Source organism: Boleophthalmus pectinirostris, unplaced genomic scaffold (assembly GCF_026225935.1).
Source record: "Boleophthalmus pectinirostris isolate CB_2022bp ecotype Guang Dong unplaced genomic scaffold, ASM2622593v1 HiC_scaffold_21, whole genome shotgun sequence".
NCBI classification, from domain to species: Eukaryota; Metazoa; Chordata; class Actinopteri; order Gobiiformes; family Gobiidae; genus Boleophthalmus; species Boleophthalmus pectinirostris.
Window position 1 is genome coordinate 30501898 of NW_026571175.1, and position 16770 is coordinate 30518667.

Here is a 16770-nt window from a genome sequence, read left to right on the forward strand (position 1 = left end):
AGTAATATACACTAATACAATACAGTAATATACAGTACTACAATACAGTAATATACACTAATACAATACAGTAATATACAGTACAGTACAGAGGCAGCCTCATAGAACGTGATCCTTCTTGACAAAATTACTCTTATTTAGCACTTTTAAATCTGAAATCTTTCTATTCTGACCGTAATGTTTCACACGAAGATCTTGTCAAGACATTTAAAAACAAAAAAATTGCATTTCTACAACTCTTATCTAAATATACCATGACCTTTTTAAGTACAATTTAGTTTTAAATTCATATAAATTGCAAAAATCCAAGCTATATTTGGTGCTATTTGGTGTTTTTTAGACCTGAAATGACTTGAAGCTCAAAGCAGACGACCTGGACTTGACTTGGACTTATGGGCCAGGGACTTGAGACTCGAATTTGACTTGCCTTTATTTAACTTTGGACTTGAGGTCAAAGATTTGAGACTAATTTGAGACTTGCAAAACAACTGTCACATGGTAGTATTATTACTGCTACTACTACATGTTGTTAAAAAAAAAGAACAGCAGAAGAAAAACTTGACATGAAGTATGAAGCTTTTCTCTTCTGACATTACAAACTTGAGAACATTGCCCGTGTGTATTTACTCCTCTCCCCTCGAGCTGTGGATGGAGGCTCCTCTGTGGGATTCGTTTGCTCGCCCTGTCCTTGGGGAGCGGGAGACGAATACCAAAAATGCTTCTGGCGGCGTGTCAGCGTAAATATGGCGAGGGCGGGAAGCGGACAACACAGGGCAAGGTCCATGAGAAGCTATGCGCGCCTCTCCACCAAACATCCAGCCCCAAACCTCAGGAGACCACAGACAGCTGCAGTGTAGGGAGACACCTGCTGGACGAAAGTGGAACTGCAGGCTTGTACAGAAGATAATCGTGACTTAGACCTGGACTTTTAGACAAACTTAATTGACCCACAAGGGAAATTATTTGGACACAGCAGCTCACACATGACAATATAAAATAATATCAAAGAGAACAAATATAAATCGTAATAATAAATTCAAAATAAGTAGCAAAAATGGCAAGAAACTGGTGTCAAATAAAGCAAAAATAAGGGAAAACTCTGCAAAGATGAATAATAATTGCGTGAGTAAGGTTGAGTTGTTGTACAGTTGTAGGGAGTATTATCTGTTACATAAGGGCGAGTTGTTGTACAGTTGTAGGGAGTATTATCTGTTACATAAGGGTGAGTTGTTGTACAGTTGTAGGGAGTATTATGTTAACTTAGGGTTGAGTTGTTGTACAGTTGTAAGGAGTATTATCTGTTACATAAAGCTGATTTGAACAGTGTAGGGAGTATTATCTGTTACATAAGGGTGAGCTGTTGTACAGTTGTAGGGAGTATTATTTGTTACATGAGGGTGAGTTGTGGTACAGTTGTAGGGAGTATTATCTGTTACACAAGGATGTTTTGTACAGTTGTAGGGAGTATTATGTTACCTAAGGGTGAGTTGTTGTACAGTTGTAGGGAGTATTATGTTACCTAAGGGTGAGTTGTTGTACAGTTGTAGGGAGTATTGTCTATTACAGAAGGGCAAGTCTTTGTAGTGTTGTAGGGAGTATTATCTGTTACATAATGTGAGTTGCTGTACAGTTGTAGGGAGTATTATCTGTTACATTAGGGCGAGTTGTTGTACAGCTGTAGGGAGTATTATCTGTTACATAAAGCTGATTTGTTGTACAGTTGTAGGGAGTATTATCTGTTACATAAAGCTGATTTGTTGTACAGTTGTAGGGATTATTATCTCTTACTTAAAGCTGGTTTGTACAGTTGTAGGGAGTATTATCTTTGACATAAGGGTGAGTTTTTGTAGTAGTCTTGATGTGAACGTTCGCACTTTAGTAGCAAAATTAAGTCAATATATAATTCAGTTTGGTTATAAAAATGTTAATTCTAGTTATAGTCCTCATGTATACATGATATAATATAAAATAATTATATCTGTTTTCTTTTTGTTACAGTGGAAAACAGTGAACACTGCGATTTCACAATCCTAAGAAACATGCTAATCAGGTAAGAACTAATATTTAAGGAGACATATTGTGCTTTTGTTTGTTTATATAGTTATAATATATGACACATGTGGATCATTATGTTATAATTGGGACATTTTAAGTTGCAATATTAATATAAAACAACTTAATATCAGAGACAAGTCCTCTGATTTTCTCTTGCCCCTTTATTGTGCGTCATTGTAAACTCCATCATAACATATAAAAGCTGTTCAGTAAACCATGAGATTAACCCCTCCTAATGGATAGCTGCACATCACTCCCTTTTTTTTTTTTTTTGTCCCCCGTTTGTCCCAAAATGCTCTATACACTGCTGCCAAATTCTACATGTGTCACCAAGAAAATACAATTGTAGAACAAAGTAAATGCAGAACAGTGGCTGTATATCAGTGGTTGTGAAAACAAGAATAAAGATTTCTCAAACTTGCATGAATCTCTCTAAATGCAACTTTTATTATTTGCAATTATAACATGTTTAAAAAAGGTAAAAGAAAGATTAAATTCTGTCAATTGGATAACATTTTTTTTAGTGAAAACTTTTCTCAGCTCATCCAAGCAGCTTCTTCAGGCTTTATATCTGCCTGAGCAAACTACTCTAAAACTACACTGAAACTACTCTAAAACTACACTGAAACTACTCTAAAACTACACTGAAACTACTCTGAAACTACTCTGAAACTACTCTGAAACTACTCTGAAACTACACTGAAACTACTCTGAAACTACTCTGAAACTAACAACTATTCATCTTCACTTTTGTCCAGTTGACAGAATTTAATCTTTCTTTTGCTTTGGATTGTACCTGGACGACTGAGGCACTGAAAAATCAATTTAGCACACTGTCCCCTTAACCATAATACCAAAGAAAATAATAGTTTTGATCCAATGTTGTCCATAAACAGATTTAATTTACTAAAGGTGTTTTTTATTGTTCTCACTGAATCTACGTTAGTGACATTTTTACAGCGTGACCTCATCTGAGCGTTTTTGCTTTCAGAACTCACATGCAGGACTTGAAAGACGTGACCAACAATGTTCACTATGAAAATTACCGCAGCAGAAAACTGGCAGCCGTCACTTACAACGGAGTCGACAACAACAAGAACAAGGGCCAGCTAACCAAGTAAGTGTCTCCTGTTACACCAGAGACGAGAGCTACGAGCCTGACACCAAAACACATCCTGAAGTGAGGTAGATTTACACTTCACACCACGGACACAATAACTCTGAACTAAAGCGTGATAATTCCAGTTTACCATCTTAATTAGGGGTGTCCAAACTTTTTTTCAACGCACATGAAGTTTAGGGCCAATTGGAGGCCAGTGGGTCATAGACCGGTGCCCAATACAGTGAATAATTGAAATATGTGTATTTATAACAGGCCAGAATGAGTCAGCAGACCTTTATTCATGCTTTAATCATTCATAGGACAGACTAAATATTTGATATGAGCTTTATCAAAATTGTAAAAAGTGCTGCTGACAGTAATATGGACCAGGATAGACAGGATGGACATGCCCGTTCCAAATTAACCACTTGAGTAAATTCTATCTAGATACTCACTTTTCTGTGATTAGTTTTAGGACCAAAGTAATAAAAAAAAAAAAACACTAGAAATCTGTGAGTTGAATTGCCGTTTCGGATTAATAAAGTTGTTGATTGATTGATTGAAATGAAACAAATGTATTTTTTGTGCTGAAAATTAATTTGGGTATCGAGTATTTAATCCTTTGAGTTTGAAATTTTAGTATTGGGACATTAACATCAATATCAATATAAATTTAAAACCATATATAACCATGTATGTTCATTATATTAATCTAGAACATGCTCCATAAGTAAAATCCTCCAGCTAAAGTCGTCCTGACCAAGACTAGCTGAAGATCTCGGAGATGGGCCCCTGAGCGCTGGGCTGCCCACTGCTCCTGATGAGGTGCCCCACTGATACTGAAGGATGGGTCAAATGCAGAGGACAAATTTCCCTACGGGGACAGTAAACTGTGCATTAACCTATGTTATATCATATTATAGTATAATGTTTGTTTGTTTTTATTAGACTTAGACAAACTTTACTGATCCACAAGGGAAATTATTTGGACACAGTAGTTCGCACATCACCAATCATCAATATAATATAATAAACAACAATAAATTCTAAATAAACAGCAAAATTAACAAGAGACTGGTGTCAAATAAGGCATAATTATAGAAATGTGTATGTGGAATTTAAAATAAAATGGAAATAAATAATAAAAACATCTCATTTATATACAAGAGGTACGTATACGTATACCTATACGTAAGGAAAAGCAGTCCAAAGTTGTGGGGAGTATTAACTGTTACTTAAGGGTTAGTTGTACAGTTGCAGGGAGTATTATCTGTCACATAAGGGTAAGTTATTGTACAGTCGTAGAAAGTATTATCTGTTACATAAGGGTGAGTTGTTGTACAGGTGTAGGGAGCATTATTTGTTACATAAAGGTGAGTTGTAGGGAGTATTATCTGTTACATAAGGGTGGGTTGTACAGTTGTAGGGACTATTATCTCTTACATAAGGGTGAGTTATTGTACAGTTGTAGGGAGTATTATCTGTTACATAAGGGAGAGTTGCTGTACAGTTGTAGGGAGTATTATCTGTTACATAAGAGTGAGTTATTGTACAGTTGTAGGGAGTATTATCTGTTACATAAGGGCGAGTTGTTGAGTTCACATTGAAAAAATAATGGTGTCCCAGTGCCATCTACTGAACAACAGATAAAAATAATTTAAAAATAATGATCAGGACAGGTTTATTTGCAGAGTTTTGATGTTGGTAAAGGGTTTTGGCATTGAAACCAGCTGACTTAGTTTAGAATTAGGTAACGAGTCAGAGGTCAGGGGTCAGGTCAGAGTGTGGACTACTGACCTGTAGATTACACTGATCATCTGTGTGTAAACCAGGCCAGCCCTTTAAACACTGGTCAGCACTAACTCTAACTCTAACGGTGTGGTAATCCCAGGACACTAACAGCGCCACCATCTGGCTGCTCTTCCCCAGCACACTGTCACAGCTGGTGCATGGATTAACTGCATGCTAAGTGTTTGTGTTTTTGTTTTTAGAGAAGAGACAGGTGATGGCATGTAAGTCTTATTTCACTTTAATGTCTACACGCGCTTCTTCTAATATTTCACTAAAGACTTAAGCTTTGCCTTGCTTTGCTTGCATTTTTTTTTTTTTTTTTTTTTTTTGGGTTTATTTTTATTTTATTGTTTTTTCAGTTGCATGCATGCTTTTTTAAATATTCTTAATTTATGGAGGTATTTAAAAACCAAAAGTTAAGCCACAGACATTATCAGATTGAAGAATTAAATGGAATGATCTTTGTGATTGATTTTTAAAGGAAAATTGGCTTAATCCTCACATTACATTTAAATTAAAATCAGAAATTAAAGGTAGCCTATGCAACTTTTATGGTGGATGTTTTTACTTTGCCTAGTTTTATAATAAAAAATACCATATTTTTCGGACTATAAGTCGCTCCAGAGTATAAGTCACACCTGCCAAAAAATGTGCCATGAAGAAGAAAAAAACAAAACATATATAAGTCACACTTTTTGGGAGAAATTTATTTTATGAAATCAGAGACCAGGAATCGATATTTCATCTTGAAAGTCAAGTTTTAGTAATAACAATAGAACAGAACAACAGACTGTTAATGTCACATATGAACAGTTCTTCAGATAATTATAACATAAACAACAGAACAGAACAAGTTTACCAAACTCTCCATCTCACTCCAAATCACTAAATCCATTGAATTCTTTATCCTTGGTGTCACTTCTGAGCAACTCAACAACCTCCGGAGGTAAACGGAGCACCACTTCCTCTTCTGTGTCGCTGTCGTCAGACTCAGCATCAGTTCCAGTTAAAATTATTCCGGCCTTTCTGAATCCCGACAGGATGGTTTCGGTGTCACTGAAGTCCAGGCTTTGTCGATCCATCCAGTGACTCCAGGAAAGTTTCATGGTGCATCCTCCCGGTTACCATGAAGCTCCCTCAAGTTTCTCGCTCAATCCGAACTTTCTTTCTGCTGCTCGATTACAGTTTTTGGCTGAATATTTTATAAGTTGCAGCAGGACAGAGGCTCTTTCTGCAGGAGACATGCGCAGTGGAGCCAAATGACAGTGGTACAGGAGTAACAGGAGCAGCAGATACTGACACACAAGCCTAGAATGTTCTCTCGCGGCTGTCAGTGTGAAAATTTTAATACGCAAGTCACACCGGTGTATAAATCGCAGGACTACCCAAACCATGAAAAAAGTGTGTCTTATAGTCCGAAAAATACAGTAAATAAATTGGGGGGAAAATCTGTCCAGTTGACCACCATGAAGATAAGTAGGTCAGACTCTTCACCACAAAAGTTAAATGGTGCAAATTTCACATATTTTGATGCAGATGAAGCAGTTGTAAAGTCGCAGATTATTCTTAACAACATTAAACAGTTTCAGAATGTTTTTTGTTGTTTCTGCTGCTCTTAGATTACAGTAAAGTAGTAAATGTTCTGTATTATATAAGCTGTTATAATTAGAGTACAAAAGGCTTTTCACTGCTATAAATGAATTCAGGGACTTGGTGGTGGTACTTTTTTCATTCAAACTCTATTTCTTCTTCCTTTCATCTCTGCCGTTTGTTGTCCACTCACACCAGAGACACCAAATGTTCCTTGATATTTAAACCTCGTCTTGTCTCTGCAGGAGTCCTCTGGCCCAGATGGAGGAGGAGCGGCGCGAGCACGTGGCCAAGATGAAGAAGATGGAGCAGGAGATGGAGCAGGTGTTTGAGATGAAGGTCAAGGAGAAGCTGCAGAAGCTCAAGGACTCCGAGGCCGAGGTAAGTCTAGTCCAGTCCATCCATACATACAGACAACACCACTTTTCTGCCACACACGGATTGTTAAAATGAAAGTAAACTACCAAAGCTTTGATTAAAATGAGCAGCACGAGCATGAGCAAAGTATTTTATTACTTTTTAACTCAGACGGGTTTATATATTTGGAATTGGGGTATGTTAGTGGCATTTATTAGTAATTAATAGTAGTATTTTTTTGTAATTTAAGCTACAAGGTTTTGGTGCTGTTGCTGGCTCAGAATATCACCCTGTTTGTTGTAATTTTAATTATATCTGATATATTTTTCCTGCCATCTGTAACAGCATGATGTATGATTCTGACTGAAGTGTACCAAAAGATGTAATAAATGTTTTTGAGATTTCAGACAAAGGTGAAAAAAAATAAAGAAATCCCCTTATTTAGAAGTTTACAATGTATTATTTATTTTTTTATTTTTTTATTTTACAACAAATACTCAATATTATTATTTTTTTAAATATTCACAATATTATTCATAATTTTAATATTCAGTTTTAATTTTTATTTATTTACTTTTAAAATTCTCATTTAAAAAAAAACACTTTAAACTAACATTGATTTCTAATGATATTTAATATTTGAACTACTCAAAGTCAACTTGTCTGTTCATGATTGTTTGCGTTAAAATCATGTTTATAGGGGAAGTGGTCTTATAAAAACAAAAAGGTCTTCTCATGCTCTACTGCAGTCTTTTTTTTTTTTTTTTTTTAGTTTATAACTGTTTGAAATATTATTTTTACTATCATCACTTTATGTACCAATAAAATCTAAATCTAAAATGTCCTGACTGCTCACCTTATTCCTGAAGTTGCCATGAGTGCCGTCATCATGATTCAGGTTGTAGTATTTTGTATGGAGTCAACCCTAACAACAAATAAGTTCAGTACGGATTATAAAGACGTTTTAAAGTCTTCCGGAGAAACAGTGCAGTGTGACTTGTCGGTGTACATGAAAATTTAGCATTTTACACAAATGAACCCACTTTGTCATGTCAAACTTCTCCATTGACATGAACGGGATCCCTGTGAAGTGCCACTACAAAAAGGTGTGGTTTAGGAGCGTTTAGAGACAGTAGGCAGGGAGGAATAAGGTGGATAGTAGTCTGACTATAATTGGACAACGTGTAACCTATTGACTGTTGAAGTTTTAACCCCGTGCCTTTGTCTGTGCAGCTGCAGAGACGTCACGAGCAGATGAAGAAGAACCTGGAGGCGCAGCACAAAGAGCTGGAGGAGAAACGGCGTCAGCACGAGGAGGAGAAGGCGTCCTGGGAGGCACAGCAGAGAATCATCGAACAGCAGAAACTAGACCTGTCCAGGTGAACCAAGCTTTATCAAACTTCATTTGTAGATCTACTAAAATAACTAAATAAATAAATAACACTGTAGCTCAAAAATAGAAGACTAAAAAGGTCAGAACATTCAAGACTTGTAGAATGGCCAATCCAATGATGTAATTACTTAATGGGCCTATTTTCTGATCTATGTAATAATGTTTCCTCATCAAAAACAGACCTGGAGTTGTGCTGTTTTATTCACACGTTTAACACACAAACCCTGCGTATTGCGTTGCACCTTGTGATGTCATGTGGTAGTTCAGGAAATGCTCCAGTGTTTTTAAGGCTACGTTTACACTGAAATGAATCACCGTATCACCGTATCAGAAACGATCTGCGTCCAGACACATCTTTTCTGTGTCTGCAAGCCTTCCCTATCCACACAGCTTTGAACACATTTGTTTACGTTTTACAGAAACAAAACTTAAAACCGCATGGCTAATTTGCATAAACTGAGCGCTCAAAAAACAGCTCGATATTGTGCGCTGATGTGGTTCAGCTTCTGTCGGACTAAAGGACATGACTCAGTGGAATACGAGTGTTCTTTCTGTGACAGAGGGGTGTTCTGCTGATGGTGAGTCTGTTCTGTGTTTGTCACGTTGGAGATGATTCATGTTAAACTTTTCAGAGATTATACGTCTACAGGTCGTACACATAGATCGTATAAATGAATGGACGTATATTCTAGCTTCTTAGTGTTTTGGTGGTGAATTACTTCGCAGCACATAGACCTACATCAGCGTATCAGCGGTTTCAGGCATCCACACAGTGCCGGATCAGATCTGTACTCAGGTGAATTCGTGGGAGCTGGCAGCACCAGATCGTTCCGTCTCTGGAGCAGTTTTCAATCAGATTAGTGTGGAAGAACACTGCATCTACAACGAAAACGACTCAAATACGTACTAGTGTGGACGGGGCCTAAAACTCCATACATCTTCACTAGAATAATTTGGATTTGAATCAGTTCTGGAAATGCCCATTTTTACTGAACTAAAGGTGAAAGGAGCTGTTAACGTGACATTTTGAGCAAGCATTTTGAGCTTTGGAGATGTAGACAGACTAATAATAAAGGATTACCCAAACATTTCTGAATGAAATTAAACACAACTCCAGGTCTGTTTTTGAGGAGGAAACAACATTACAACATGAATTAAGTCTCGTAATAATCCATTTAGTGTAATATAGGCCATGTAATTACCAGTAAATGATTTCCAAAGTATGTCAAAAACTTGTGAATTATTAAAGTTGGCATCTTTTTAAATCCTAACAAAAGCACTGTAACATAAAACACGTGTATTAACATCATTCATACTATTTCTTTTATTTTCTTACACTATGTACTTTCAAATTTGTGCAATGTTACTTCTTCTTTTTTAGTTATTTTGCTTCACTTCTATACAATTTCAGATTTCAGTTGTGTAACTTTTTTCCCTCTCTTCTTTTCAGGACCTTGGAAAAGAACAAAAAGAAGAAGATATTTTAAAAACTCTTATGAACTCTCCCAAACGTACAGGATATCCATGCCTGCCTGCCGCTTCTATCCGGATGGCGCACACTTTCACTGTACAGCGCTCACCACCAGGGGTCAGTGTTGTCTGGACTCTGAACAGTATCTTTTGTTGACATAATTTCTTTCACATAGATGTATTTTTCTTTCCCAATATAAAACACGCAGTAGTATCCTATTTTACTGAGTATTTATCATTTTCTTGTATTTACGGTTTATACAAAGCCAAAGTTGTCTCAAAGGACGCCAAGTAAACATTTTTAAAAGTTATGTTAGGTATTTAGATATATTTATTTTATGTTTTTTACAGTATTGTTTTAAAGCTGCACTATGTCACTTTTCTGGTTTCTTCTCTGTCCCGCAGTATGGCATTTAACACATCTGTATTGCTTTTATTCCATTACTGTGTTTAAAAAAAAAAAACAGAAAACCCATTCTGACTGTGAGCCAGGTCGCCTCTCCACAGATCTGACCTGTAACTTGTTTGTCTCCATGGATAGATGAGCTTAATGTGGACAAAACTATAAAATCTCCATGGAGACGAGCAGGCGGCAAACCTTCCACCAGAAAAGTTACACATTGCGCCTTAAACTGATACACGTAACTCCAATTTCTGCCAAATCAATTAATTTTCTTACTTTTATGTATTTAAATATTGTTACCACTTTATTGTAATTCAGTAGCTTAGGCATATATCTTCAGTTAGCTTCAGTTAGCTTTAGTTTGCTTTAGTTATAGCTTCACTTAGCTTTAGTTATAGCTTTAGTTTGCTTTAGTTATACTTTAGTTAGCTTTAGTTATAGCTTTAGTTTATTAGCTTCAGTTTGCTTTAGTTATAGCTTCAGTTTGCTTTAGTTATAGCTTCAGTTTGCTTTAGTTTTAGCTTTAGTTATAGCTTCAGTTAGCTTTAGTTATAGCTTTAGTTAGCTTTAGTTTAGCTTTAGTTATAGCTTTAGTTTGCTTTAGTTATAGCTTTAGTTTGCTTTAGTTATACCTTTAGTTTGCTTTAGTTATAGCTTCAGTTAGCTTTAGTTATAGCTTCAGTTAGCTTTAGTTATAGCTTTAGTTAGCTTTAGTTATAGCTTTAGTTATAGCTTCAGTTAGCTTTAGTTATAGCTTTAGTTTAGCTTTAGTTATAGCTTTAGTTATAGCTTTAGTTAGCTTTAGTTATAGCTTTAGTTTAGCTTTAGTTATAGCTTTAGTTTGCTTTAGTTATAGCTTTAGTTATAGCTTCAGTTAGCTTTAGTTATAGCTTCAGTTAGCTTTAGTTATAGCTTTAGTTATTTAGCTTTAGTTAGCTTTAGTTAGCTTTAGTTATAGCTTCAGTTAGCTTTAGTTATAGCTTTAGTTTAGTTAGCTTTAGTTATAGCTTCAGTTAGCTTTAGTTATAGCTTTAGTTAGCTTTAGTTATAGCTTTAGTTTAGCTTTAGTTATAGCTTCAGTTAGCTTTAGTTTTAGCTTTAGTTAGCTTTAGTTATAGCTTCAGTTAGCTTTAGTTATAGCTTCAGTTAGCTTTAGTTATAGCTTCAGTTAGCCTTAGTTGGCTTTAGTTAGCTCTAGTTGGCTTCACTTAGCATGTAGCGTTACAGTCAAATAATGGGTACTCTTAGCTTTGTGCTTTTAAAAAAAAATTTATTCCTCCGTAAAGGTGCACTGTGTAACTTCACCCGCTTGTTTCTATGGATACGTCATTGCTCTGCCTGGAATGTTCCACAGTATGACATTAAACAGCTCTACATTATATTTATTCAGTCACAGGTTGTTTTATAGCTCAAAAATGGTTTAATAAATAGGCTATCTGACGGTGACAGGGTTCCCACGGTCATGGAAATTGAAAATGTCATTTTCCAGGCATGGTAAAGGTCATGAAATTTTGGGAATTCAATGAAAGTTTTGGAAAGTTATGAAATTTTAATATCTCTTTGATGCAGCTACAGCATTCTGTTAAGTCCTCATTAGACTATTATGATTATTTCTGAACATGAGCGCCTTTTGTTTAAAAGAGACAACAATAAATGCACTGATAGTATTTTAAATGTTAAAAACTATAAAACCAAACCATAAGGTGAGTGGAAAGAGTTCAGATTTCATATTTAGCCCTAAAAATCTGATCAATTCTACACATTTAGGGTGCTGTAAAGTCATGGAATATTCACTTTAGGTCATTAAAAAGTCATGGAAAAGTTTTGTAAAAAGAATGGGAACCCTGACTGTGTGTGAGCGGGGTCACCTCTCCACAGATCTGACCTCTAACTTGGTCTGGTTTGATCTCCATGAAGATAGAAAAGTTGAATACTATACTGTGAAACCTTCCAGACAAAACAATAACATCTCCACCGGGAAAGTTACGCAGTGCTGTTTTAAAATAACAATTGATGCTTCAGTTCAGAGTCCAGACTTGTGTGTTTTGGGAATGTCGGTTGCCACGTCGACGCCGTTTTAATGCCAAAAAATTAAACGCGAGATCAGCTACAACCGGGCTGCTTCTCTCCTCAGGCACTGTTTATATATATTTGTATTTTTGGTCATTTATTTAGCTTCTTCATGTTACTCCTCCCACCTCCCATTCTCCTGTAATATAATTTGTTTAACTGCAGTGTTTAAAGCATGTTCTTTTATTTTGAACTTTTATTTTAATTTTCTATTGATCCATCGTTTTAGTTTTAGTTTTAGTTAATAATATTTACTTTGCCCGTGGAAAATTACATTGTTCTCATGACTTCACTCGCGCCGGGTGTAAAAATGTAAAGAATTATTTGGCAGGTTTTGTATAAATTGGCATCGTAAATATATTTTCGTAGCTTTAAATTTCAAATGACAAACAACAAAATTGGCTTTCATCGCTTCACATTTAGCACTGTTTGTACCTTATCTGTATTTTATAATGTTTTTACTGTATAAAGTCACATAATAAAATTGTGATGGGAAAATGTGTTCAGTGTCTTGTTTGGTCGCCAAGAAGGTTTGACAATGTTTGTTTTAAATGGAGCTTCTGTGGCCTGTGTTAAACTTTTACTCCTGTTTTTAGGGTCCTTTACAAAGATGACAGGAGCATCCAGACGTACTGAGAGTGAGACAGAAAGAGAATGCAACACCTTTTTCATGGTTTGGGTGTTTCCTGCGACTTATACTCCGGTGCGACTTAGGCTGCGTTCAGACTGCAGCCTGAAGTGACCCAAATCCGAAAATCCCAAATTTTTTGGCCTCTATGTGACCTGTATCTGATCTTTTAATGACAGTCTGAACAACACAGATCCGATTTTTTGAAATGCGACCCAGGCCACTTGGATATGTGGTCCTGAAACTGATACATATCTGATCTTTTGACATGCGACTTCAGTGTGAACGGCCAAAGCGCATTCATTCGACCTTCAACAAGCCACAAACGTCACTATTCTGCGCTGACGTAGGCGAAAATTGTTAATGAACTCCATGTCACATCACCACTCACCACTCTTAGCTACGTCTCCACATCCACACGTTCCTTTCAACGGACGTTGCTGCCGCTGCCCCACAAAACACCACGACCAAAAACTTTGTCCTTCTCAATCTCCTCCTTAAAACAAGTAAGTTTTCATGTTCTGACTCCGGTACGAGAGGAACTTTAAAATCTCCAGGTGCTCAATGCTCACTTCCATGTTTGGACAACTTCCGTAAACACAGAGCACGCTCACTGCGGTTGACGTCGTCGTGTCTCCAGTGCACATGCGGGACACTTTTGGGCCGTTTAATGTTCACACTGGAGTCACATACAAGTCACATTTAATTGGAAATGTGAACGAACCTCACAAAAACATCGGATTTCACAAAAAAATCGGAATTGAGCGCATTGAAGAAAAAGCTGCGGTCTTGCTGCAAGTAGTCAAATATTCAGCCAAAAATGGTAATTGAGGAGCAGAAAGAAAGTTTGGAGTGAATAGAGAAACTTGTGAGGGACTGGTGGAAAAGCTGGGATAAAGAACACAGCTTCAACTGGGCGTATGCGACATGCAACTTTCCTGGAAGTCACTGGATGAATCGACAAAGTCTGAACTTTAGTGACAAGAGAAACCATCCTGTCGGGATTCAGAAAGGCCGGAATAATTCTAACTGAAACTGAGGCGGAGTCTGACTGTTATAGCCGTGGTAATAAAAGTCCAGAGCCGGGGATGCAGTTTAGGTTGTTTATTTAACATGAATGAACAAGTTCAGGAAAAGGGAAGTGACCGGAAAAAACAACAAACAAACTACAGGACAGCAGGGACAATAGCTAACTGTAAAAACACAAAAATCCAAAATTACAAAAAAACAGACAGGCTCGATAAACTTTAATAATTTAAAAACAATTTAAAAATGTTGCTACCTGTGTTGTGAATCCCACACACAGCTCCCCCGTAGCACCGTTCAGTTTTGTTTTTTTTAAACGGTGTGGTCGCCCTAACACACGACAATTAATTTTAATAATGCAGTCTCATTCACTCTCACACACAAACCATTTAAAAACCCACCAGTATCCTTGGCCAAACGCACGCACACGTGGGTCCTGCAGTCTACCTGGCCACCCTGACACCCTGAAACTGACACCTCCCGGGCACACGGCCAACTTCCCCTTAACAGCTGCACAGAAGAGGAAGCGGCGCTCTGTTCACCTCTGGAGGTCGCGGAGTTGCTCTGAAGTGACACTGAGGATGAAGAATTGAATGGATGTAGTGATTTGGAGTGAGGTGGAGAGTTTGTTAAACTTGTTCTGTTCTGTTGTTTATGTTATAGTTATCTTAAGAACTGTTCATATGTGATGTTAACAGTCTGTCGTTCTCTCGTCTATTGTTTTTACTAGAACTTCACTTTCAAGATAAATTGTCGGTTCCTGGTTTCTGATTTTATAAGATTTATTCCCCCCCAAAAGTGCGACTTATAGTCCAGTACGACTTACACATGTTTTTTTCTTCTTCATTATGCATTTTTTGGCTGGTACAACTTAAACTCCTAAGCGACTTATAGTCCAAAACATACGGTACTACTTTTTTGAAAAGTAAGAGCTCAAGCTACATACAGCTTCTAAAAAAAAAAACTTAAATTGAACATGAATGCAATAACATGGACACAAATTAATCTTAGAAGTTTGTATTTATAAGCTTTTTCTTCCTGATATATGGGCCATTATGAGGAGTTTTTCCCCACTATATAGGATATAATATTTAGTTTTAAAATGCTATTGTGACAGTCCTAATTTCCCATCATTCTGAAATAAATAATTACATGTATGTCCAGCAGGTGGCAGTGTTAGACCTTTTCTGTTGTCCGGGGAGATCTAGGAACTTTCCCTATATTGACCCAAAGGCGTATCTGTGTTTTTCTAGACTTCCAGCATGGCGGAGCAGGCTTTTTGCAAATGCAGGCAAAAAAATGGGTCAAAGTATTCACCTTTTGCCCATTTCCCTGTTTAACCTGCTCTTTACTGTTCATGTCAGATAAGGAGAGGAGATAGATCCAGCGTCCAGAGCGCAGACAGGCTTTATTCTCCTGTGCCCTCAATAGTCCTACTGGGGAAGAGGTGATCGTGTGTGTCTGTGTGGGCTTATCTTCATTTTCTCATTTAAAAAAGCAAGATTACAGCATGTTATTTAATCATTTATTTAACATGGTGTCACAATAAAGTCAACTTGGCAAGGATAAAAAAAACAAAACATGTATATATTTTTGTAATTGTAATATAAAATTGTACTTCATTACAGGTTATACCACAGGAATCCCAAACTGTGGCTGTCTCACCTTTATTTTTCTCCGTCAGAGCTCAGAAAATATGCAGTTTTAACAATTTAAAGGTCCCAAATTAAGTCCGATATTATGCAAAATTTCTGTTATTACCTCGTCGAAAACAGACGTAGAGTTATGTTTTGTTTCATTCACACAGTATCTCTTTATTATTAGTCTGTTTACATCTCCAAACCCCAAAATGAAATGGCAGTTTTCGAGTTACCTTTTTCCTTTAGTTTAGTAGAGATTGGCAATTTCAGAGCTGAAATTATCCATATGATTCTAGTGAAGGTATATGTAGTTTAAAATCACAGTGGAGCACTTCCTGTATTACCACCTGTACTGACATCCTCCAGTACACATGTGGGACACTTTTGGGCCGTTTAAAGTTCACATTGGAGATCACGTACAAGTCGCATTTAATTGGAAATGTGAACGACCTCACAAAAAAATCGGATTTCACAAAAAAAATCTGAATTGAGCATTGAGCCCTGCAGTCTGAACGTAGCCTATATGTCACTACAAAGTTTTTAGAAACACTTTCTCTACACATTCACAACTCAACATATCAAAATGACAAAAAGACAATTCTCCCCGTTTACTGTGTGCGCCTCCATTTTTGCTGTGACGTAAATCCAGCCGACTCAGTCTGTGCCAAACTAACCCAAGTTTGTGTTTCAGAACTCTGATTTAAATGGCCGTTCCATTGAGCTTTCTCGAGGTGGAGGTCGTTTTTTTTCCGAGTCTTGAGCATAATAAAATAGCATAAAAGTGCACTGGAGCACTTCCTGTATCACCACATGACATCACAAGGTGGAACAGAGTGTTTTCAGTTTGAGAGAAGAAGTCAGCCTAAATACGCAGATTTGTGTGTTAAAAATGTGTCAATGAAACAAAACACAACTCTGAGTTCGTTTCTGATGACGAAACAACATTATAACAACATTATACTGTAGATCAGAACATTGTGCAGTACAGGCCCTTTAAACTTTAAATTGAGCAGGTTTTGTGTGAAAAATCGCACTGGAATGTAACCAACTAATACATAATTCAGGGGTGTCAAACTCAAATTCACAGAGGGCCAAAATTAAAAATTGGGTCATGGGCCAAACTAAATATTTATTGAAAAATTTGAACAACATCTACATGTTTTCTCTTCTTTCGAGATATGTAATGTTAAACCTTTTTTTAATAAAAAATTAAAAAATATGAAGTTTAATTTGCTTAATCATTGA

General features: G+C 36.7%; 1 protein-coding gene across 1 annotated transcript in view; it reads left to right on the top strand.

Annotated features, from left to right (window-relative positions):
• septin7 (septin-7) overlaps positions 1 to 10515 on the top strand; it is a gene marked incomplete at its 5' end in the record, with an annotated part of 91830 nt that extends 81315 nt beyond the window's left edge. Inside the window, 6 exon segments of the mRNA XM_020925974.2 lie at positions 1999 to 2050; positions 3047 to 3172; positions 5149 to 5169; positions 6784 to 6919; positions 8129 to 8274; positions 9739 to 10515. Coding sequence (XP_020781633.2) covers positions 1999 to 2050; positions 3047 to 3172; positions 5149 to 5169; positions 6784 to 6919; positions 8129 to 8274; positions 9739 to 9775 — 518 coding nt within the window.
• Between the last annotated feature and the right edge of the window lie 6255 nt (positions 10516 to 16770).